Source organism: Ptychodera flava, chromosome 12 (assembly GCF_041260155.1).
Source record: "Ptychodera flava strain L36383 chromosome 12, AS_Pfla_20210202, whole genome shotgun sequence".
Classification (NCBI taxonomy): Eukaryota; Metazoa; Hemichordata; class Enteropneusta; family Ptychoderidae; genus Ptychodera; species Ptychodera flava.
The window spans coordinates 20,198,758-20,224,599 of record NC_091939.1 but is presented as its reverse complement, the minus strand read 5'-3'; the positions used below and the strand labels follow the sequence as shown (position 1 = coordinate 20,224,599).

Genomic DNA, 25,842 nt, shown 5'->3' with positions numbered 1-25,842 from the left:
CTGAGCCTTTGACTAACTTACTTAAAAAGAAAGTAAAGTTTGTTTGGTCAGAGCAATGCCAACAGGCATTTGATACACTTAAAGCCATACTGCAAAGTGCTCCAGTGTTGTCTGCACCAGATTTCACTTTGCCATTCAAATTAGCTGTGGATGCTAGTGATACGGCTGCTGGTGCTGTTTTATTGCAAGAGGATAGTCATGGGGTAGATCATCCTGTTTGCTATTTTTCACGCAAATTTAACAAATCCCAGAGAAACTACTCTACAATTGAAAAAGAGTGTTTATCTTTGATATTAGCTTTACAGCATTTTGAAGTTTATGTTACTTCTTCAAATCAGCCAATAGTGGTTTATATTGATCACAACCCTCTTGTTTTTCTGCAGAAATTTAAAGGCAAAAATCAGAGATTGCTAAGATGGAGTTTAATGTTACAGGAGTTTAATCTTGACATTAGACATATCAAAGGCAGAGACAATTTAATTGCAGACTGTCTCTCTCGTATTTAGAGTTTATTGTTGTTCACTTTCAAGAAATTTTACTTTAGAGTAAACAAAATTTGAGTACTTAAATCCTTTTCAAGATTACATTTCTAAAAGAAAGATTTTTCTTTGAAAAATTTTCTTTTTTTGAAGAGGGGGTGTGTTATGTAGGTCATTTACCCCACACTCATCATGACCTGAGTTCAATTAGTCTAGAACATTCTCAAGGTCACTGCCCTTAATGACCTCACAACCTTGAATTCAATTAGTCATGTTTGGAATGTTCTGGAAAGTTGATTAGTTGTGTAAGAGAGATAATTTTAGAACAGTAATTAGCATGTCAATAAAAGTTCTAGATTGTTCTTATATGCCTTTATAAAAGGGACGTGCACAGCTTCCAGTCAGACTTTTGGGATCGTGTCTCTTGTGTGTTACTAAACTCCAGCAGTAGTCATTCTCAAGACTTTTCAAGACCTTCACTGTCAACGCTGGATTTATACTGTGGACTTTGTGCAAATTCAAGCCTGCAAGCCAAAGGACTGTTCATTCATCCGACTGACTGTTACAACTCTGAGACTGGAGCTTTGCCGTCCCAGCTGAGATAAGTAGTCTGTACACTTTAAAGCTTGTATCCTATCCTTAACTTAGCAATTAGTTTTATTTTCGTAATAAATTTTGTTTAAACGTTAACTGCTGAGTTCACCCTTTTGTTCGTATCCTCTGCACGTAACACCATTCATAGGCATATACGGAAGAGGACGTCGGAACGTAGCATAAACTACACTTATAGAAACCATAGACCTTAAAAACGGACGCCTGTGGATCTGAGTGCGGTCGGAGGCACGGAGGCCGTAAGTGAAGTATAGGGTCTAGGCACGTAGGATGGAAAATGAGCTAAGGATTCCTCCTAAGGTCAGAGTATTAGCAAAATCGTTGGTGATCGACATTGATCTGATTGATGATTCTCTTGGCCCACGCAAATCCCCTTCACGAGATGAAAGGGTGTGAAAGAAGAGACATTTAAATTTTCGCACTTTAGGCCTACATGTAATAAAGTCGAGCGAGAATATTTAACATCAGTTGCAGTTTTCTGTTTTTCGCTCGCTTCAAATTGATTTGGTTTATTTTCGCAAGAACATGCTAGGTAGCTTGGTCACAGGTAAGAAATCCTATTATTTTGCCTTAGTGACAAATACAAGCAGTTTTCGACATTTCATAAGATACAAGCATTATGGTAGGTCGACAAATTTAAAGAGGCGATACCTGTAACTGTTGATGATATTTTACTGGTTTTGTTCTACAAACCAAATATAGTCCTGATGTTATACGTTCCCGATGTCTTCTCATTCTCCCGATAATGCCCATACGCGTAGTGCAAGCCTCGCCAACACAGCCCGTTGTATACAACGTGCGATGTTATGCCTGAGTGAATTCTTGTCCGGACTAACAGTCAGTTTAGTTGCCAAAGTTACGCTGGAAACAAACGGTTTCTTGAACTATCTTTTTTTATCACTCAAATCAAGTAGCTGTGGGTCCATAGCTGTGGTGTTTTCAGACGGGATTCATGCCTTTTACGGGCTGGTTTTGACTTTTACGATTTTAACCCCGCCACCACAGCTATGGGATATTCCATAGACTAGCGTCCAAATCCGCCGCAAGCACCCTTTGCGCAAGTTTGCTCGACGATATTTCGAAAAATTTTCCATCCAAATTACAAATTGCCAACACTCATCGACAGCTTGGTTATTAGGGACTCACCAGACCAGGGATCCTCGACCAACAGTTTTACGCTAGCAAAATGGCGGTCTACGTGTAGTCATGTCGCGCAAACTTAGAAAAAAGGCGATATTTCAGTGAATTTTGAGCGGATTTCTGGTCTGGTGAGTCCCTAATAACCAAGCTGTCGATGAGTGTTGGCAATTTGTAATTTGGATGGAAAATTTTTCGAAATATCGTCGAGCAAACTTGCGCAAAGGGTGCTTGCGGCGGATTTGGACGCTAGTCTATGGAATATCCCATAGCTGTGGTGGCGGGGTTAAAAATCGGAAAAGTCAAAACCGGCCCGTAAAAGGCATGAATCCCGTCTGAAAACACCACAGCTATGGACCCACAGCTAAAATCAAGTAGGCTTATTATACACTGAAGGTCGCGAGCTATACGAAGCAGTTCAATATAATTACCATTTTTAAACTCAATTTTGGACCTAGTCAAACACGAGTTTTATGCCTTGCGATTTAAACTCGTGTTTGAGTCGCCAACTAACATGTATTAATTTGGTGGTGAGTAACTGGACGTTTTTCTTTTTTATTAAACCTGTATTTGAAATGTGAGGATCGACAAAAGTTATAGTACAGTTGGCTCGGAAATACAACTTGATCGACATTTGGTTTCAAGGTTCATATCTTTCATTTCAGTTCACCGTTCCTTTCAAATGTCTGTTGTTCACTCTACTCTTGCAAGTCTTCTCAGTATAAAAACATCGTCTGAGAAACTAGGATAACGTTTCATACCTTCTAATCTTAGGTGCCGCAGATTGCAGCGATGGAATCGGTAGGCAAGGAAGAACACATTCCTACTGAGAAACCCTTGAAGCACGCTCTCTAATACTCGTCCTTGTCTTTCTGTCGTCATGGTTACCACTATGTATCCTCTATGACGCGCAAGGTCTTACCAATTTTACGTCTCATAACCTTGACATATTCATATGCGTATAATATGCGTCCATTCACCAGCTCCTTTTTGTATCTTCCTTCTGCGTGATTTCCGAAGAATCTCGTTGAGGTTTTTGGGCAAATTGTGCACTAAAGTTTAACCGGAAGAAGGCTATGGACTAGACGAAGTTGATGTCTGAGTGTAGCACACCAGTAAATAGGCTTTTCGACGGTTTTAAATTCTCACCAATTTTTCTGTTTCTGTCATTTTGTTACATCAGCATGGTGCACGGTATACTTATAGCAGCTTTGCAGGATAGGCTAACTGGGGATGCGTTTCGGGCGACTCGGTATACCACTTGAGTTTTACGGTAGTAAATTGCACTCTCTTTGTTTATATACTACAAGAACCCTTCCCTTACAAATCAGCCAAGGGTGGAAAGATAAGCTGCTTGAGACCACAGTTGTAGATTAACATGGTTGATTAAACTTCAGTCTTTTTCGTCATTTTGTCTTCAACTCCACTGTACATGACCATCGTTTTTCTTTGAACCTCTCATTTATTTAAACATTCTTTGATATGCACTTCTGCTAAAAAAAAACTCAGAAAAATTCTTTTACATTTGAATAAAGGTACATCAATTGTCCAATTTGCCACCAGATTATTTCACATTTTGTTTTGCTTTCTGTAGTGTTGGTGGAGGGGCTTACAGCTCCATTAGCTGTCATTTTGATTTTTTTTATCTGTCGATTTTAAATTAAATGAACTTATGTTATATTGCTTACCAAAACGTGACCACAGAACATGTTTCAAAAATTGATGATGAATGCACAACTTAGATTTTATCAACTGAATAATTCTAGAGTTGCAACTGAAATATGACTACTGCAAATATATGTGTACATACTCCAAATCAATCGCATAGGATTGAAATAGTGCAGACAGTTTCAAAGACAATATGATTAATAAACAGGAATCCAAAACATCTCTTTGAAGATTGGATGGTATTTTTGTGGCAAATGTAAAAAGATACAGCTAATGGGGATTTAAATAGTCACATGTTTACACAATCAATGGACTTACAGGGTTAATGAATAATCTTTTCTGTATTAGTAAATAATTATACATGCTCAAAATTATTTAAACATGACTCTGATTTTAGTGTTATATTGATTTTCACAGTTACCAGCAATTATTATATCATTTGCTATTTTATGATGGCTGCAGTCTTTTCCTCAAAATGTGGAGAATGTGTGACATTGCCATCCTATGAAATGACATCATACACTCGGACTCCCACAACAGAAAACTTATAATATCAAGGACATATTTTTTTATCTTTATTGAAAAGCAAGGCATTCACAGGTTACAAAGTCTGGTACGGTGAGAACTTACAAAAAGATACCATTCAAGTCTGGTATTGCTACAGGATAAGCACAGTCACTAGATATTTTATATTGCAATGAAAAAAGCTGCAGTTTTGTAGACATATTATCAGGATAACACTGAGTTATGAAAATTCTGATTTGCTCATGATTGTGACAATGTAAGATATCAAAGTAACATTATCAGATGGGCATATGAATGCTAAATACACAAGCTAATATCATCCAGATGTGGCAAGCTTTTGATATTTACAAATCTGGCATTAGCATTGCAGCTGATTGCTTGCCAAGGTCTATAAACCTATAGATACTTGGCCCTTGCACTATAGAACACAGTGTTGATATAATCATAGGTAACGATGCTCTCATGTTATGTTATGCCTGGTATTCAATATGTCCAGTGAACTAAAGCACGGGAACGGGGATACGTTATTATAGCAGGAATCAGTTCACAGCGACAGATGTGAGTATGTGACTACACACAGGTGACTTTATTATTTGGTGACACTGATTGAAACTATCTGGTCAACAAAGCGCACATACCTGTAACACTTTATGGTTAACTATCTGAAAAGCAATTTCTGCTCTATAAAGGTGTGATTGAACTTACTAGCAAATCAAATATTTCTGAAAGTCAGATATATGGCAAGTTACAGTGACAGCGACAGAGAAAGCGTTTCACCAGCAAGAATTGTCAGTTACAGAATAGATTGAAGGAGTCATTTGCACACTGGAGAGAGTTTCAATATCCGAGGTGAAATCGAGGAGAAACGCTGAACTGCCTTGACGACTTGACGAAGGGGAACTGGACAATAATTTCATAAATATATGTACTTCTCTTTATATATTTCTGAGAAACCCTGAGTCACTGCTCATCCCCCTGACCATCTTCTCTGTTCTGAGCCCCTAACATTTGACCCTGACCCCATTGGAATCCCCCCGGCCTGTCGTCTTCTGGAAGTGGTTGATAATCTGGGTCTTCGAGTGGAGAGTCAAATATGTATTTCCTGAAAGGTGAGCAACAGATAATGGATCATTAGTGACTCGACAGGGAATATACCATGCTACTGCAACAGCCCACGACAAGCTTACCACCAAATTACCAGTAAAGCTATCAGCTGATGCATAGATAATCTTGAACACCACAACAATAAAATAGTAATTATTGCTTATACGGTTACAAAACACAATTTTCTTTGCTAAATGCTGCCACATTGTACACACGCTCATCACAGAAATTATTAATACATGAAAAGGACTGCCGCACAAATAATTTTGAGTTTGATGGCGCAAAATCAACATTCTCATCACTTCAATGGTTATACAATTTTAGTAACGTAGATCTGTCCTACCGATGCTGCAGCTTTGGAGATTTAAAAATTCTGAGAAACCAGTCAACACTGTCTTCTACACTAACGAGAAACTCTGACAGTACTCAACACTTTTCAAAACACACTGCCAGAGAGTAAGTTGAAAAAGCTAACAACCTGTACAACCATGCTGTTCATAAATGCAAATTAATTATTTCTCATTGTCAATATTCAGTTCAAATACGCATTTACAGTGTAGACGGATCACGAAAACTTACAGAAATCCTGGTGTTTTGAGGAGTTTGAAACCACCAGGCTGCTGAGGAAACACATCTTCAAGGAAGTAATACACATGACCAACTGCTATACCTGACGAAAAACAAAACATGCAAATATGAGTATGATAGCACATTCAAAGCAGCAGAGTAGTATTGGAATTTTTTTCTTTTCATAGTGAAGCAGAGCTAGGTGAGTATGGCACGCCATTACTCATGTATATTCTCTGTGGCTCAAGGAAATTCTCAGTTGAATAGGAAATTATACATTGTGACTCAAAAAAATTTCACAAATTTTTCAGTTGATTCAAAAGTTTCCTGAAATCCTGTTTGTTAGAGGGCACACTGGTGAGTATGAAGCCAAGGAATATCGTGTTCAAAACTTACCTATAACATCAACGATGATGGAGTTTCCAAGTAACAGTGAGAATGCTAGAAGAACCCAAGGTAGGTAGGGAGCCTGAAAATTCATCAGGCCAAAGAAATTTAACCTGACGTAAGGATTGCGCCGACTCCAGATGTACACCAACATCAACGTGAAGGCCTGGCCCAGGAACACAAGGTTGACAAAAAATGCAATAAGCTGAATTTATGTCAAGGATATCATTGTAAGAATGAAACCACCGCTGATAATACTTTCACACTTCTATCACAAAAGTAAATATTTGTCTGAAATTTTTGACGACTTTCGAAAGTTACACTTACGAGATTGAATGAAATGTTACACAATCTGACCATTAACTGAAAACAGGCACAAAAAAGACATTTCTCCAAATTTCTATCAGAGGCAGCTAATGTCCATCATTCAAATACGATATTTTGAAACAAATCAAAAATTGCTAGATTTCTGCATTCCAAGCTGGGAAAAGTTCTAACGTACTTTAATTCCAATTCAAGATTTACCTTTAAAGAAATCAATCCCTTACCCCATCCCCAAAAAGTAATAAAAAGTTATTCCCAGATGCATGTTTTCTAGAATATATGTATATATATCAACCTTTTCTCCCCCATTTACCTCTGCAGAGGTCCAACTTTACCATAGAAAACAGCAGAAGTTGGATCAAACCATGGCAGTGAAAGGGTTAGATGGTCAACAGCTGTATCAATTTTTAACATTTTCATTACTTTTGTTCTGGACAACAAGTATATTTAACTATTCTTCTGACTAAAGTAAATTGAAATATGTGTTAGACCTGCAAACACAATGGATTGCGTTCATGATATAATGTAATTGTTGACAAATGAATTCTATTCATGACTAGGGTTAAGTTGTAAAAATAACACTGGAGACTCGATGCACACATAAAGTTGCATTGTTCAGCTGAACAATGAGCACTGTAACAGGATTTTAGAAGTTGACTACATAAACATTTCAATAATTAGAACAGAGGAAAATACATCAAAAGCTACAGCTAATGTAGCTTTTACTTCATTCTGATAAAGGATACAGTCATGATGGTTCCACCGAAGAGAAACATAAAGAAAAAGTCTGCTGTGCGGCCGCGAAATGATCCTTCCTCCAACATTCGGCAATATCTATACGTAAATATCATGTTGAATAAAAAGTTGAAGCCTATCGTTCCAAAAAATAGGAAATTTGTCACCAGCCTCCATAACTGCAAGACAGAAGAAAAAAGTATTAAAGTGAAACAAATGTAAACATTTTGGAACTTTTATATCACAGCAATACAAATATTCATCATTAAATGATTACAATTGTGAGGTTTATTTATCATATTATTGTAACTTAGGTCTGATTTCAAGTCTTTCTAATCTAATTATTTTCCATATCAATATCCAGGTCCTGTTTGTTGGCACTGTCCTTTTAAAAAACTCATAAAATAAATACACATACAATATATGTGTGAGTAAACATCCTTCTGATATGATTCATATACATTGTATACTGACAAAATATCAATAGATTATCAGTCGATATAAACACATGCATCTTTTATTGTGAAAGACCTTATTTGCTCAAATTGCTTTTCTGAAGGTATAACACGCCTCAGGGACAGATAGTTGGACTCTCAAATTTCTACAATACTTTTTTGATCTACCACTTGTGGGAGCTCATTTTAAAGCTCTCGAAGAAAAAAAACTTCCACAGTCTTAGTTTTTTCGAAAATCAAAAATTTAATTTTTCCCCTATAGATTTAACAAAGGAATGTGTTGCATTTTGAATTTCAAATACTGCAAAATGTTCGGTAATTTATTTCGGTAGTTCCAAACTTTGCATGGTGACTCCAATCTTTATTGTTGATTTGGTAAGAGAATGGTTGAAAGTTTCATTCAGGAAAGTTTGTGCGTATGAAACCAAAAATCTATACCTGGTACTTGCTGAATATAAGATCTGGATTGAAGTACAGTTGAAATGGGGTAATGATGTCCAATTGCTAAAAGAAAAGAGAAGAATAACATGATGAGAATCATATATGATAGTGCTTGCAACTTAATTTTCAATCTATTCACATACATGTGCAATATAGAACTAGATAAATCAGTAAAGGATTGCAGTTTCAAATTGGCAGGACTCAAAAACCCCACTATTCAATTTTACTAAGAAGTTTTGGCAAAAAATTCAGTATGTACGAATTGTTTAATGTGCAACGGTGTATGTCTGAACTGTATGGTAGAACGATATGAATGCTTATATCACAATATTCCCATGCACTGCAGTGTCTGTGAGATCCTATGTGTTATTCTAGTACAGAGCACTGGGCCCAAACTGCAATAATTATGACAACACTGGGGCTTCTCTTTGGCTTAGGGGCCTTGAGCTTGCAAGACTCCTAGGATAATGTTGATTAGAAACATTGAGCACTTTGGGTCCAGCCTTCTGCTGTCGGCGCCAGCATGCTGCTGTGATGTTGAACACACATGCAATATATACCAGGCCACGGTCCCGTGATAGAGGGACCGTGACCAGGCCTTCCAGCATAAACAAACACATATGTCATTTTGGGCATGCATGGCTTCCGGGTTCTGGAATCACAAAAATAAACGCGGCACTGTAAATGGAAAATGCCAAACGGAAAAGTAAAATTCCACAAAATACATTGTCATTGCTTATACTTACCACTGCAAGTGTAGTTAAAACACATGCTGTTGTATATGCCCTCGTTATCGGAGGGGTTTGCATGTACTCCTGCTGGAACGATTGGAAAGCCATTTTGCCACGTCAGTGTTATACGCATGCGCCAAAAAATATTCGAAAGGAATCCTGGGAAAGATCTTCTTGCATCCGTTTACTTCGCGGAGTACCTAGTATTTCCGGTATTGTGGCCCAGCTAACTTAATTCCAAAATACGCTCCGTAACTTTTTGTTGATACATGTCCCGAGAGATTTTTTTCAATAACAGTGATTTATTTGACAAGAATATAAGATATCGTTCAGGACAAGATCATTTCTCATTTTTAGCATCATTGCAAGCATTTACTTTCTTTGAATATCGAATACAAGAATAACAACAACCTGTCATTTAACAACAAATAAATGAGTTAGGCAGTCCGTCGGGCCAGCTTTGTTGTCATTGAAAATCAGTTTTTCTACAGAGGTAGATTCAGCTATGGCGGCGTCGCCGTATTACTCACCTGGCGCGAGCAGCAGCAATTTCAACGAAGAGGTTTCCGAAGATGAAGGCAGTAGGAGCTACGGTAGTCCTAGGCAGTCTGACGAAGGTAATCTTAACTGTTGTTGTTCACTGCACAGGATTGGAATTGTCTGTCCGAAGTCAGCAACCCCATGAAGCCCACGAGCGCTGCATTCACTATTCGGGGTATTCCATGGTCGATAGTATGAAGTGTGCACAAATCAAGTTTACGATATTTGCTGTGTGAATTTGTCGACATTTTATCTACTGTCATGCGAAATGGCCGTTCCTGTAAACAAGGAATGCTCCGTGGTCTTTTGAAAGTTTGCAGGTCAGGTTTGATTTTAGTGGCCACAGATTGCAGTGTACCGCGTTGTCTTTTCGTGCGAACATGTTCAACACGTTCATGTAGCAGTATTGTACACATTGTACGTGCAGTGTACGGGGTATGCATGATTTCAAGTTAATAATACTGTTTTAACATTTTAAAGCAGTCCTACAGCCATATCAGCTCAAAGCAGATCGAACTCCTCGGAAAACTACAAGAGTGTGTGGATTTTCATTTTGAATGACACAATTGCCATTGGGGCAATTTGAAATCTTGCAAATTTTAAAATTTTCGTCAATTTGGGAAAAAAGCCCTCAACGTTTCTGAAATTTCGAAAGGTTTGATTTCAAACATATATTCCCTATTAGAAAAAATAATCACACAGAAATGAAATACAGTGAAAATATTGAGCAATATCAATGTGTTACAATGCAACACCAGATTGTTGCTGTAATTTTGTAATTTAAAATCAAAAGCTTCCCCTTCTGTGTTCCATATCCATGTATAACCAAGAATTAGATTCATAACAATTCTAACATGTAATTATTTTGACAATTACATTCTAATTATTCAACAGATACAGAAGATGCAAGTGAAACTGATGTGGCAAAATTAGAGGAAGAGTTTACCGTCATGAAAGAGCAGTAAGTATTTGGATGTTCTGTTTACCAACCATCATCATCGCTTTTGTTAAGGGTGATATGTTGGTAAATGTTTTGGGGCTCCCCTGTCAATTTTACCAGGTTCCCCCATTGTATGTCAATGCAATCAGATTAGGGGACATCAGAGATGTTACCGGGGTATCCAAGTCATTTACTAATGTTCCCCAACCTTAGCAAAAACATTAATCATTACTATCCTGAGATGGCAGGTAACTACAAAAAAGGTGTGATACACAGTGGTACAGGTCAAAGTTCCCAGGACTATAGTAGAGCCAAGATTGACTAGCATACATAGACAGCCAATCACCTTTAGGCCATGTATTCCAAGTTTAGTTTTCATCAGTAAATTTTGAAGGATCACTGAGGAATGTACTATGATCACCATCAACTCCTGAATAATTTATCTTTTAAGAGCCTACCAAGAAAAGTTGGGACAGCTGAAGAGGCAGCTGCAACAGCTACAGGACGGTTCTCATGTAGAACTCAACAAAAAACTGAAGAAATTAGAACAGCAGTACAAGGACAGGATACGCATATGTGAGGCAGCTAGAATGTTTGAGGTAAGATCAATTTTATTTACAAGTTCCTCTTTCTGAGGACTTTACAGTCTTTTTTAAATGTGGTAAAATATCAGACTCCATTAACTAGTAGTACTAGTTTAATAAAATCTTTGTGAATTGTGTTTGATCTATTCTCCAGCTTTGACATTGATATTGTATGTACTGTAATAAAATGAAAACATCATTGAGATTGACTTCAATAGTCACTGCATTACCAGTCACTGTAGATTATTGATTCAAAATGACAGACAGGGTTGACTCTACCCACCTGTTGTCAATTACATAACATGTCAATTAAAAGATGTTGCCTGCCTTGTACAGTATTAAAATTACAGCATCTGAAATTCAGTGACTGTTTCAAGATATTTCACCTTCCACTATGTTATGTTCTAATTGTAGGGCCAACCTTTATCCCATATTAGGTATAGTAGTGAGTGCACAATATAGAATGGAGTCTGGCCGGTAGATAGAACCATTTATGGTAAAATGTTTTTGAAAGCTTTTTCACTTTGTCTGATTTTTATTTTCAGTTGGAATTTGTTGAACGGGAGTACATCAAAGAAAAAAAGATGTCTGTCAAAGATTTTGAGGTATGATAGAAGCTGTGTCACTTGTTGTTTTTGATCGAAAAACAAGAATTTTCAATTCAATGATGATTTGCTCAGTGTTACATGTTTCATCATCAAATTTGGATTTAAGCATATTGAAGTATATTTCATGTATCTATAATGGTAATGATTTGAATTATGAAGGGATGAATTCTGAAAGGTAGATAGACTTCAGGATTTAAGGCCACATTGTTGTTTGTGGTGATGTTTTACCTTTTGAACTCTGATCACCAGGTGACCTATGACATCATGCAGGGATTATTAGCCATCTTTACCCCTTGAATGTTTAAAGACTTAAACAGATATAGTTAGCTCATTCTCTCTTCTGTACATAGCTCTACAGACTTTGTAATGGCCCGGAAAAATGTGACTCAATTGTTAGAATTGTTAATATGATTGTCCCAGCATATTCCAAATTTCTAATTTAAGGTAGTATGCACCTCGAAAGTGAAAGACTTAAACTTTTGCTCTAACTTTCCTCAACTGATCTTTCAATTCATTCTCTTTCAAAATCAAGAATAAAAATAAGGGGTCACCGTGCAAATTTTGGTACCAGAGAAACAAATTACCCAAGATTTACCGATATTAGGAATTCAAAATGGCCACCATCCTTATGGAGAAAAATAAAAAAATTCGAATTTCGAAAAGCTAAGCAGTTGAAAAGTTTTCTTTCACCAAGAGCTCTAAAATGAACCCCCACATGTGGTATATCAGAAGAGAATTGTAAAAGTTTGAGAGTCCGAATGTCTGTCCCCAAGGTGCATTCTACCTTAAGTGAAATTCAAGGTAGAATGTGCCTTACAGACACATTCTCTGCCTCTCAAACTTTTACATTACTGTTTGGGTCCAACATTTGTAGGGCTCTTGTAGAAGCTCATGAAGTAACTAAAATTTTCACCCTCTTATTTCGTGAAATTCAAAAATTTAATTTTCCCCATAGAGTTAACACTGGGATGTCGGCCATCTTGAATTTCAAGAGTCAATAAATATTTGGTTATATGTTTCACTAATACCAAATTTTTGCATGGTGATTCGTGATTTTATTCTTGATTCTATTCTTGATTCCAAAGGGAATTGTTTCTATACAGAAAGTTTGAGCAAAAGTTAAAGTATTTCAATTTCAAGGCACGTACTACCTTAAACTGATTGCTCTTCCTGATTTCAGGATAAGAAAGTTGAATTGAAGGAAAACCTGATTGCTGAATTGGAAGAAAAGAAACGAGCCATCGAGAGTGAAAGGCACACAATGGAACTCACTGGAGGTATAGTACTTACTGCATTCAAATCAATTTTCTTTTAGATATCTTACTTCATTCCTGATAGCTTTGTAATTCATTTATTATCACAACTGGAAGTTGTGATATAGTGGTAGTTTCAACCGGTGAAAGATGTCGTCCATTTCCGTAAACGACAAAAAGTCAAAAACCGCTGAACAGACTGCGTTGATATTTGGTACAGATATTCAGACTGGTTTCAAGGTTCCAATTCGGAAAAATGGAGCCAAACGGAGTGGCGGTTAGATAGTTTTGCGAAATTTCTAACCCCCCTTTTTAACTAATTGATTTTAGGGGTCTTTCATATATGTAGTTTTGGAATGTACAACCAATCCTGCATTGTGGACTGTTTTATGAGTTGTGGAACAGAAATGAGGGTTTGATGAATGTTAGAAATATGCAGGATGGCTGATTCAGAGTATCAGAGATTTTCATGAACTTTTGGTGATAAAATTGATAAAAAACAACATATTTAATGTTTTAGATTTCTCACTTTTGTTAAGACCCTTAACATTTATTACCCGACTTGATGACATAACTAGCTGCTGGACCTGTTTACTGGCGCATTGATTTAAAGACAAAGATAGTTTTATTTTGTGATAAGAACGTGTGATTTCGTAAAACATAGTCTATTAGCCTGGAAATGTGATTGTTGCGAATATTGTTTACCCCACTGACAACAGTGTGGTTTGAAAATGGCCGGAATGGGCTATTACGGAACTTCTTTTTGTGTGTGCATGTGGATCAAAACGTGTATGGTGTGATCAACCCGTTCAGTGAGAGAACAAAGGACTCTTGGCTTTGATATCGAAATCAAGAACAAAGACACTACCGTAGGTCAAGACAAAGGTATGGTATAAATTATCATTATTTATATTGGAAAGAAGCTTGGTGACATTTTGTTCGTGTATTGTGCGATAGAGAAGACTGTGGGGCATGATTGTTGTTATATATATGACGTCACGATAGGATGAGAGCGATAGGTGAGGTTGTGGTCGTGAATAGTTTTAAGTTTATTTGCATAAATCACTGAGGGACCGTGCGTAAATGTTGCGTTGAGTGTAACCATTCTCTCAAAGGGCTGTTTTCAGTGAAATGCTGCATGCTGAAGTCTCCTTCTGCAGGCCGCCTCATCAAAATGATATTGATACTATGCAAGAGAAACTTATCACTTTGAGTTGCGGCTTGATAGGGACCGTGGGTGACGTGTAGACAACGTATACACTTTAATTACAAATGGCAAAATATTGACGTCTTTGCATACTATATGTTTTTTCTTCTCATGAAATCATGTCACGATGCCTCCCCAACAGAAAACTATAGCTATAATAAAATGTTGTAAGGTGTTGAAACAATTTACCCTCCTTCCTACAAAGTTGCTATGTATTGAAACACTTTACTCTCCTTTCTACAAAGTTACAAATTCCCTGGTACGTGAAGCAAACATTGTTGCTGTTCGATACTGTGCTACAATAAATCATGGACGTACTAGTAACGACCATGGAATACACTGACTGAGCTGGGCTTGGCTTTGCCTCTAGTCCCGCGTACCGGTCGTCCTTTTAGTCCAAGTTTTACCTACCTTGCTTTTATCAAAATTTGGCCTGCAATTAGTCAGTTTGATAGTAAAAACCATTATTTCAAAGGAAACTTTCACAAACAGAGTCATAATACAAGGAAAAAGGAGAAAAACTTGAGGTTTTCTGAAAGGTCAAATCTGGGTCATCTTATGTGACCCTTAAGTACCAATTATGGTTCAAAAGAAACCACCTAGGGAGGTCCAATAGGTACAATCTTATGGTAATAGGTATAATTTCTTGGTGCTTTCCAACTAAATGGCATTTAGCTTGACTGACAGTTTTAAATTAAATTTTATTAACAGTTATGGCAAAGGGAAATTGTCAACAGTAGTTGCAGTAAGCATATCCATTTCAAATCTTTTTTTAGAGCTGCAATTTTTGCATGGTTACTTAACATCAAAGCAACAATTCAAAAGTAAAACAATTAAAATTATCCATTTGGACTATTTCAAACTGCTTTAACTTTTGCAAGAAATGATGTGATTCTGAATGATTTTAATATTTCAGCAGATTCCTCCATTTTAATGATGTAATAGTGAACATCACCAGACATTTCTTGATCATATCAAAATATCAAATGAAAATGTTCCTGGGCTACAATGTTATCATTATCATTAAAACTATTATTACTCTTAAAACATTTGAATTGAACAATATCATTGTGTCTTGTTTTAAAGGATTTTGGCCTAACCCTTTTTGTCTCAAGAAAAATACTTATGCTGAAGATGTTATTGAGCCTGCTTGATCACAACTATGACACAACACCACAATACTTGTATCTACCGGTACACTGCCACTATGCTACCGAATGCTTTCTTCTGCAAGGAAAATTTGTATTTGTGTGGCTAACAAAATTTGACTTCATGACTTAAAGACTGCATAAATGTGGCACATAATTTGAGGAGCTTGTAGTGTATATGTATGATAAGTTGTCATACTGTGAACACTGACTGAATGCTGCAGAAGTATTCTGTATCTGTGGTAATATATTCATATTGCTACCAGTAATAATTCATATTGCTACCAGATTTTTAGAATTGCCACCTAATTATTTCTTGTGGCAAAAGTTTACCACCAGAAATGAAAATATTTCTATCCCTTTAATGTCATAAAAATACAGATAATTAATGTAATAAAAACTAAACAATATTTCTAAAAACTATGTAAAACTATCATGAACAACATACAAAACATTGTGATCCGTAAAATTAGGAACTCCTGAATGCCGAGAAAGCTCTTGCTACACTTGAGATCATAAGTGTTTGAAAAATTTTTGAATTTGAAAGGATATTCATCATTGTGGTTTAACTTTTCATTTGATAAGTGTAAATGTCAAGCACTTTAATGGTCATGTTTTGCTGATATATATTTCTTTAGATGTTTTTTCCATAATTTTTCACTTTTGTACATTTATAGATGTAATGTCTATTTAATGATTACAAGTATAATTGTAAACTTTCATTGTTGAATGCTTATTGATTATTATAAACTGAATAATTTTTTTCTTGTCTCTCTACAGGATAGTGCTCAAGCTACAAAGTTTGCTACATCAAAAGACCATGAATGGACCTTGTGCAATGAAACCAATGAAAATACAAGTAACATTGTGGCTCAACATACTACTCATGATATGACAAATAAAAGTACAGTCAAGAAAGCAAACATAGTAACCTGTATCATGTAAATCAAAGTAACCTATGTCATAATTTAAATGTAACCAAAGAAAGTACACTTGAAAGTGACACCTGTAACAACCAACAAAGTAATAGTACCAACAAACATGTAACTGATGTAACCAACAAGGGTGAACAAAGTAACTTGTACCATGTTAACCAACAAAGTAATTTGTGTCCAGATAAAAATGGAGACAATAGAAGTACATATGTTAGCAGTATTAAATAATAATAACAGCAAAGTGTAGTTGATAGCAGCAACAAACATTTTAAACTATATTAAATTCTGGTACGTGGTAGTACACATCAAGGAAGTACACAATTTAGTATTGGATCCAGAGGCAAACAGTGCACATGCAATGCATTAATTTCCCTTTGTATGTCATTACAGAGGCACCTTATGACAAGAGCAGATTTAGATAAATTCTGCACCCGGGAGATGAACTATATATTTCCATCATTACAGATTTAAAACTGAATGATAAATTTGTTAATGACCTGCTCATGTTCGATGACCTACCACACACTGTCTTCATAAATCCATGGCATTATGGCATCAAAAGGGTCAAATATATACCTTTGTGATCAGTCACCTCGCAAAAGCTATTTTTGCCATTTATAACTCACACAAGTTTTTACAAAACCAATAAATAATACAGTAACTTCGGTTTTAGGGCTTCATCAACTCCATGTAATTTGAATCATGGCAAAAAGCTCCAGGCTTGGAGCTTCCATCACATAATATGGAAGAGCCATCTTCCGATTGGTATGGCATTGTCCACTCACCTATGATCAACCAGGCTGTGGATATTTACATAACTATTGTTGAGACTGAGTATCCTTTGCAAACAATGAATCACTTATGATGAACTGTCCACTGTCAGATTCTGTGCTGCTGTTTACTACTAACAAGTGAGAAATTTGACAGTGGACAATTTATTATATGGGATTCATCGTTTATGCAAGGATACTCAGTATCAACAATAGTTATGTAAATACGCACAGCCTGGTTTGAGCCTGGGTGACTGGACAATGCCATACACACCAGAAGATGTCCTTTCCATATCATATGTTGCAAGCTCCCAAGCTTGAAGCTTTTTTTCCATGCTTCAAATTACATGGACTTGATGAAGCCCTAAAATGAAACTTCCTGAACATATGTAAAATCATCCTTGGTGAACTTCCCCTTTCAATGTATCTACAGTTTGTAACTTTATCATCATTTGCATATCCTTACATTTGCCGCAAGTTTGCTTAGCGTGATGACTTTAGCCGCTTAGATTACTTAACCCTTGGATTACTCTACAATTTTTATAATCATTTTCCATTACAATCAGAGTACATTTGCATTTTTGTTAGTATTTTATTTAGCTTCGATATTTACTTTACACTTACTACCATTACAGTATATTTTATTTACTCATTACATTTCTACCATCAACAACCATTTACAATATATTGCCTGCTTGATTGTTCAGTGTTTATATATTGAATAAAATTTGTTTACAGTTAAAATCATACTTGTCCATGTCACTTTTCCCCAGCTGTCAGCTACAAATACCAGGTGGCTATTCTTTAACATTTGAAGTGCAGGCACAATCAACAACCTCTCCTCTATGTCAGTATGTAGAGCTAACCCATTCAAACTCCCATATGGCCAAGAGTATATGCGCCTGTGAAAACTCTTCTTATAGGTTTGAGATTGCCTGTCTTTGAGTTTGTCTGTATGTATATGATATGATTGTGCGGGTGTGTGTGCTGCAAAAACTCCACAGCCGCAGCACCTACCCATTTAGTATTTAATGTACAGGTGCACCCAGAGATAGAGTAGTTTTACAATGTGCCAGTTGTGATCAAGTGCCATTGGCGCTATTTTTATGAAATCAACATGACGATGGTGAAATAAGGAAAATTACTCAATGGAATGTTTTCATAGTTGAAAATGTTGATTCTATTGGAGGCTGAGGAGACAATTTCAACATTAATTTCTGATAATTTGTACAATTTCATCCTAGGTATTTGATACATGAAAAATTGATTTGACTAATTTCTTTCATATACTTTATCTTTGAAGATCAAATGTTTCAGCAAAGAGGAAATTTTTAGTTTCCACCGGTTCTTTACTATTACATATCATCAGATTATTCATGAAATTTTCCATATATTTCCCATTCATTCAGACATGGAAAGTTGCACACTTTCATCAGTACTTTTCTGGAAGGTTGCACATTTTCACTAGTGCTTTTCTTTCAAGCAATTATAAGTACAAATGTATTGTACATGTGTTTTTCAGATTCCATGGAAGTAAAGCCAGTAGCAACTCGGAAACTTAGGCGGAGACCAAATGAGCCGATACCCTTGCCGGAGAAGAGGCGGAAACCCTCTCCAGATATCCTTTTAAACCTGGAATTTGAAAAAAAAATGTTTACTTTGCACAATTTTATAGTGAAATCAGTTTGTCTTTTTTCCATCTAAATAATAAAGACTGTGGCTAGAGTTTGTATTTTCATCTGGCTATATAGTGAAATCAGTTTGTCTTTTTTCCATCTAAATAAAAAAGACTGTGGCTAGAGTTTGTATTTTCATCTGGCTATTGATATGTATATGGTGACCGTTGTGAAACGTTTACTGGTTGTAGAATCTTTGGAATATTTTGTTCTACATTTATGCCATTTTCTTCTCACAGAAGCCATGGAACTCAATAATTTATTGAATATTTCTGAACCTGTATAAGTTGATCATACATGTCACAGTTTCACTGCATTACTTTGAAATTTTTTTAATTGCGCTGGCAGTATTTCCTTAAAAGTCTCACCTCATCTAAACTTCCTCCTAACTGAAGATGAAATCATGGATGATTTGAAAGTGTTGAACAAGGTTAGTTGATTTTCGTATACTTAACACAATGCTCATGAAACCCATACATTGCTTCTTATTATTGAGATGTGAGTTAAACAAAGGTTCATGACTCTTATCCAAACTGCATCTCAGCAAGAAAGGTTTCAAACATTTCTGATGCTCTAGTATTATTTTTAGGAAATTTGTGTGATTTCAGTAGGATGTTTGTAGAAATCTCTTCTGTGATGTCTTTGGCCGCTTACCAATCACAGATACACACTAAGTGTTGGTCAAGCAGTGCTGGATATCTAGAAAAGCTAAAAAAAAAGAATCTGTGAAATTGCTTTGAACTTTCCAAAAGGAATACAAAAATGGTCACATCAGTGCTACAGCTCAGTATTTTTGAAGACCAATATAATACCATAGAACTGGCAGATTTTTAATGCCTAGTTTTTGCCCTGCATTTAGAGAATTTTTACGAGTTACGAAATCTGGTATATGCGAATCAACAGAACTGGTTATCTCATTTGTCAGTCAGCCTATCAGTTCAAAACAGATGCAGTGTCCAGTTGCTTCTCATTGCTGTATAGTTAGGAAATCATCCAATGTTGCAAGTTTTTCACAAACTCCCTCATTTCATTCTAGAAAATTTTGAAGAGCCTGAAGAACATGAAGGACGCACAGGTGAGAATTGTAAGTTTTGGTCCAGAGGAAAAGGACCGCCAAACTGCAGGGTGATTTTTAACCATTTTTAAAAACCATGTGCATGTATGGAGGTTTGTCAGACATCTACAGTTTTCACTCATGTGTCTTCATTGCTGTTAGTTTACTGTAGGACTTGATTCATATGTCTGCAAAAATAATTGAGTGTGGTGCTGACAGATCATTTGAGATTAAACATTTGCATCATCATGATTTTCAGATGAAGACAGCCAACATATGAACAGGGTATTTTTTTTACACTTTATTCAAAGTTGAAATATTTATTTGTGAGAAATACTTTGTAAAGTGGACATACAAAGGAGTATTGATGTCATTTGGTACTGTGGTCTCTCTTTTCCTTGTCTTGCATGCAAACAAGAGTCCTTGTACAAATGTTTGATTTTATGTTGTTGCGTTGTACCTGTTGACGGAAGGCTCGGTTTAATGTGTATACTTTACACCAACATATGTATGTAAAGTTCCAACCATAAGTTGCTGTAACTGTAAAAATATTTTGCAGAACATATGGGTAGCCAATAGTTTGTGCCATGAACATCTTGGCAACCTGTCTTTGTCAAGAACATTGTTTGGTGTAATATTCTATGTTTGTATCTTTCCCTGTAAGCTTTGAGTTCAAGTTTATGCTCAAAAATAAATATTCCACAAGTTAAAATGGATATGGAAATGCTTGCTTACCCCTCCCTCCAACTTACGGGATAGTAGAGTACGTGTAAAATTAAACTGTTGAATCTGAAACATAGGCTGTTTGTACTTAGTCGCGTCGTTTGTTTGAGTGCCGAGAAATTCCTTGACATAGCAGTGAGTTGTGGCCATGTTTAACCCTTTCCTCACTATTTGGTTTGACCCAACCCAATTGGTATCAATGGTGTGTGTGGACCTGTTTACAGGGAATTTGGGTGGACAAGTTAAATAGTGCTCTTTTCTATCTTACAGGGAAAACATGTCTCTACCAGAAGAGCAAGTAAGATTTTATAACCTTGTTTGTCATTTTTCGTTCAATATTGGATTTCATTCAAAATTATGTAAAATAATGTTGAATTGACTTGAAATATGCATTTTTATTCATAGATTAAAATATCTCTATATAGACATGGTATCGATAGATTATGATGGTTACTGAAGTGAATTTCAATAGCAGGAAAATGTGGAGAAAATTGAGTCGAGCAATTCAAATATTTGTGTTTTGACCCCAGGCTTTTTACTGCTATGAGTAATTAGAGCAAGGCTTTAGCAGTTTTCATGCAGTATAGTCAAAGAACGTCAATGAAATTGCAGTTTTACAGACAGTTGTTAGAATGTTTCAGTAATGCCTCAGTGTGAATATTTCACTTCAGACAAAAGCTATTAGACTCGCACCAATAGCACTTTTTAAAATGGTTTATGTGAACTTTTGTTGCCATGCTGAAAAAAATTTATCCCCATGCTACCAGGCACTTTATCTTGAAAAAATGGAATTTTAGCGATTGTACAAATTATAAAGATTATGCAACAGTTTATTTGATAAGACTTGCATAGATGCTATGTACAATGCTGTATAGTATTTGAAAAGTGTCCATTCTGGATTCTATCTTTCAGACCATTCTGCAAATGACCAGAATTTGCAACCTGGCAACAGCACAAACCATAATTCTAATCATTCCTACGAATGCCGAATAGAGGATGGCAAGTTGTTCTTTGATAAGCGATGGTATCACAGGGGACAGCCAATCTATTACGAGAATAAAGATGGCCACAAAGTCAGCGGTACTATTGCGTCTGTCGGACAATCAGAGGTGAGTGACTTTTAATATGTTTACCTAGGGCTGCTGTCTGTCTGTCTCTGTGTCAGGCTGAATATGATGTTTTGGCTTCCAAATCATATCATTTTGTACACTGTGTGTATGCTTTGTGTAAACAGAGAAGATATTCTGTGTACATGCATTTATATCATTACAATAATCTCAATCACAGTACAGTGTTGGCTACAGAGTTGCCTCACTCTTCTTAGCCCACTTGAATTGTAAATGCCTTTGGAGATGTCCCAGCTCTGTCAGTATTGGTTTGTTTTACCCAATCGTTGAGGGCGCACTGGTGTATAACAGAGAACCTGAGGGTTGTAAAGAAAGGGCTCTAAAAGTCTGTTTTGTACCTTGCTTTGTGGAAATATCAGAAGTTTATGTAAGATATAGCAGATATCAAAACTAGACAAAACTTTACAAGAATGGTCATGTAATCTAAAGCTGAATGGGTGCAGCAAGGCCACTGTATTAGAATTAAAATTTAACTCTGAATCTGATCATGATAGTGGTGATAGTAGTCAACATCTTGTCTGGCACTGTCCCATTCAAACTGATATACACAGGACACTATAGATATAGTCTCATGTAAAAATTCTTGTCCTGCCACATTTCATATGTCAATCCTTATCCTGCAAAGTTCATGTATCAAGTTGGTTAAAACTGGGGAAGCATAACATGTCCCATATGGTGCATTTTAACAAAAAATTGAACATTTGAAGGCTCCTAACAATATAGAGATTGTAAACATGATTTTTACGGATTAAAGTTGCTATAACACACCAGGCCAAGTGGGTGAAAATATATATGTTTTTTTGCTCAATATGGCTTTTTACTGTCATGGCTGATGGGGAAGTGATACTGTATGGCAGAATTAGGGTTAAAGTACAGAGATGGACTACTTTGCTCATGTATAAATTGACATTATCTGAACAATTTATTGACTTTCAATTTCACTCCCTTTGGCCATAATTTTTACCCATCCAGCATGGAATACTGGTACATTAAATGTCTGTCAATTGCAATTTTTATCCCTAATTTCAATAAATCAGACCATAAAACTGTGCAAAGGGATACCCTTCAGAAGAAGTGTTGCCATACTTTTACATCAAATGTGCTTCTTCTCATTGTAGGTATCAATAAGAAAAACCTGTGACAATTCAAAGATAAGAATATACGTCTCACAGTTACAGAAGGGAAAATATGTGATAAAACGAAGAACCACGTGACCATTTCAAGTACTCCCAGTGTATGTCATTTTTACTGCCAATTTCAACTGTACAAAAGTATTTCTGTAAGATTTTGTTTTTGCCAAGAACGTTTTTTTTTTTATGAAGGATTTTTTTTTATTTTCAGTAGTTTATGTCTAAAGTGTTGACTGGATGTTGTATACAAGCTTTTTTCCGACTTCAAATTGTATATGAAAACAGATCTCTTTATCACAAACTCGCATGTAACTTATCAAAAGGTATTATGTCTTCAGATTTCTTTTTTTAATGAGTTCACATCAGTTGTTGCCTTTTTTGCCTGGAGAAAATTTCAAAATCAAAAGATGATGATGAGGAGACCGCAGTGTCGGATGTAAAATTTAGACATTTAATATCCATTGTAACTTTTACACAGTGTTTTAAATACTGTAGCAACAAAACAGCTGATTCTAATAACTGCATGTTCAAACATTGTCTTTTAGTGAAATACACCAATTGTATCCCGGTTTGTTTGTAAGATGTGTTCAGATCACTGTCATCCTTGGTCAATCTCATCCAAAAATTCATTGTAGTTACAGAGGAAAAGAGAAAGGGGAATGCAATGGTGTGCTATTCATATCAATCAGAGATTGTTATTGAATTCACTTCAAGCTGGATGTTTTTCATGAAAATACATGACCAATATGGCCTTGCAATGTCAGAGAAAATTTCAAGGCAGAAATGTTGCAGGAAGAAATGCAAATCAAATGCAAGCAAAGGAAAAGGAATAGTCGAGTTGGGAATTATAATGTGAACATGTTCTGTGCAGCAGCTTACCCAAAGAAATAGCATACATGTTAAAATTGTCAGTTATTTTTTGTGAAAAGAAACCGGACAGACTGGGGCATAGAAGTATTCAACTGAAATAATTTGAATCTCTCTACATACCTTTGGCATAAGACAAAATTTGGTTTATATTGTTTCAAATATTAAAGGATAGTAGCTGTAGTTCCAGTATTTTTGTGTTTAGTGTTTTTGGAATCACATGAATCTCCATATGCAAAAGCACAATTGTTCAAATTTGCCTGAATGTTCTCTACAACTGGTAAATTCATTATCTGTTTGTTATGGTATTAGGACAACAGGCCACTTGTGATCCCCCATATGACCTCACATCCTGATGTTTTTGGTGCTGAGTGGTTTTCAAGGTGCTACATCTTGTTGAAGAAAAATGTAAAATTTTGCTCCTAAAATTTGTCCCTTTGGCAATTCGATCCAAAATTTATCAAATATGATAAGTTGCCACAGCAAACGTTTAATTCAACTGGCAGGTCCGTACTGATGAAAATCTGAGGATGAAAGGTCATGCAGAGGTTGTGAAGATGGCCAATTGAATTGTACCATAGACCCTAAAATAAGATGTAATGCAATGGTTCAGTGAAATTTACCAGTCAGCATACACATTGTATACAATAGACATGCTGTGTTTTCACAAGCTGAATACATAACATTTCAATAGTTTTAAGGAGCAGAACAAGGTATTGTTATTAGTACACAGAACAGAAATACTGAAAAAGATATTAAAATCAGATGACAATAGCCATCCATTTCTGAAAAAGATAAATCAGATGACAAAATCCATCCATTCCATAAGTTGACAAGTTTCACCATATGGTAATTCTGCAGGTCTGCAAAAGGTCAAAAAGTCAAAGAAGAACCGTAACTCTTCTGCTTTACTGGTTGTAGAATGTGCTTTTGGGACAGTTTTTTAGACACTCAAATTTTGTACAATATTTTTTTAGTCTGCTGTTTTTTGTGGACTCATTTGGAAGTGTGTCAATTGTATGTTGATGTTAAAATCAAAAAAAAATTTTGGGTTTTCCCTCATAGTAGTACTCCAGGTATAGCGGCCATTTTGAATTTCAATATTCCAAAAAGTAAATTTTAGGCAATCCTCTCCAGTCCCAAATCTTTGCATGGTGACCCATGATAACAGGTCTTGATTATGAAAGAGAATTGGTTAAAGTTTCCACGGGCAAAAAAATTGAAAACTCAGTATCGTGGTACCCCTTTGCCTCAGATACTGTCACTACTTGTACAATCATGTCAAGTGTAAATTCTATTGAAAAACACAATTGTGCTAAAAAGTAACACAGGAGATCTTGCCGTTCTGACCAGGGAAGAGACTTGAACTAATTTAATTTGCTCCCAGTATGTATACTTTCATTGCAATTCAATCTCAGTATTGTTGTTATCCATCATCTGATGATTGTTTTTTGTTTTTTTTCTGTAAATGGAGTCAAAGTACTAGACTGCTAGTGTTGGATGCACATTTCTATGTTGTACACCTAGTTTAAACATATTAAAGTGTAAATTAGTAAAGAAGCCAAGAATCTGCCTTTGTTCTTGTGTGTTGTGTTCCTACACTTCCTACTTTTCTTCAAGTTGAAGGCCAATCTTACAATACCAAGTATACAGAAGTGACAACTCTGCCCTTCCATCTCACTGACTTCAGTTCAACTACATATACTACCCCACAGGTGAAGCCATAATATCATTAACCAGTGTCAGGTCATTGTATTACACAGATCATAGTATTTTCGCCAGCTTCTCCCAAAGTCATTCATAATGACTGCAACAGTGTTCAGGAAAATGTGTTAGTTTTCTGTGTTGTTAAAAGAGACCAAGAACTGACACTGTTCTGCAAGTGATGTAAGTACTGGTAGTACATTATCCATACATGTCTATTCATGGACACTCTTCAAGCAAAAGGAATGAATTAGCTGTTACCCTTGCACACTGCTTCCCTGAAAACAAATCTCTGGAGACTGCAATCCTTGAAAGTGAAGAAAAGTTCATCAACTCAAGGTGGTTTAAAAGTCAATGGGATCAATGCAAATGTCATCATGTTCTAGGTACATTAAGATTCAGGTACAGAAT

General features: G+C 36.1%; 2 protein-coding genes across 3 annotated transcripts; one reads left to right on the top strand and one right to left on the bottom strand.

Annotated features, from left to right (window-relative positions):
- Positions 1-4,449: 4,449 nt before the first annotated feature.
- Positions 4,450-9,329, bottom strand: LOC139145349 (derlin-2-like). Its single transcript, XM_070716456.1, has 6 exons — positions 9,181-9,329; positions 8,432-8,497; positions 7,550-7,717; positions 6,489-6,684; positions 6,105-6,195; positions 4,450-5,523 (listed from the first exon to the last, which is right to left on the bottom strand). Exons 1-6 carry the CDS (start codon positions 9,271-9,273, stop codon positions 5,382-5,384), a joined length of 756 nt encoding a protein of 251 aa, XP_070572557.1. The 5' UTR covers positions 9,274-9,329; the 3' UTR covers positions 4,450-5,381.
- Positions 9,330-9,544: 215 nt separating this feature from the next.
- On the top strand, positions 9,545-25,295 carry LOC139145348 (sin3 histone deacetylase corepressor complex component SDS3-like). 2 transcript variants are annotated; one of them, XM_070716454.1, is made up of 11 exons: positions 9,545-9,782; positions 10,600-10,666; positions 11,097-11,244; positions 11,775-11,834; positions 13,018-13,114; positions 18,673-18,768; positions 19,195-19,256; positions 19,863-19,910; positions 20,874-20,901; positions 21,516-21,712; positions 22,849-25,295. In XM_070716454.1, the coding sequence occupies exons 1-11, from the start codon at positions 9,671-9,673 to the stop codon at positions 22,942-22,944; spliced, it is 1,011 nt and encodes a 336-aa protein (XP_070572555.1). In that variant the 5' UTR covers positions 9,545-9,670; the 3' UTR covers positions 22,945-25,295. The 2 variants fall into 2 exon arrangements, with proteins under 2 accessions (XP_070572555.1, XP_070572556.1); XM_070716455.1 differs by having other exon boundaries at positions 9,614-9,782; positions 19,863-19,901.
- The last annotated feature ends 547 nt before the right edge of the window (positions 25,296-25,842 follow it).

Coding starts and splice junctions, on each gene's coding strand:
- LOC139145349 (XM_070716456.1), bottom strand. CDS start 9,273: ATGGCTTTCCAATCGTTCCAGCAGGAGTACATGCAAACCCCTCCGATA. Junction 7,718..8,431: donor TTATATTCAGCAAGTACCAG/GTATAGATTTTT, acceptor TCTGTCTTGCAG/TTATGGAGGCTGGTGACAAA. Junction 6,196..6,488: donor CATCATCGTTGATGTTATAG/GTAAGTTTTGAA, acceptor GTTTTTCGTCAG/GTATAGCAGTTGGTCATGTG.
- LOC139145348 (XM_070716454.1), top strand. CDS start 9,671: ATGGCGGCGTCGCCGTATTACTCACCTGGCGCGAGCAGCAGCAATTTC. Junction 13,115..18,672: donor CACAATGGAACTCACTGGAG/GTATAGTACTTA, acceptor TGTGTTTTTCAG/ATTCCATGGAAGTAAAGCCA. Junction 20,902..21,515: donor TGTCTCTACCAGAAGAGCAA/GTAAGATTTTAT, acceptor TCTATCTTTCAG/ACCATTCTGCAAATGACCAG.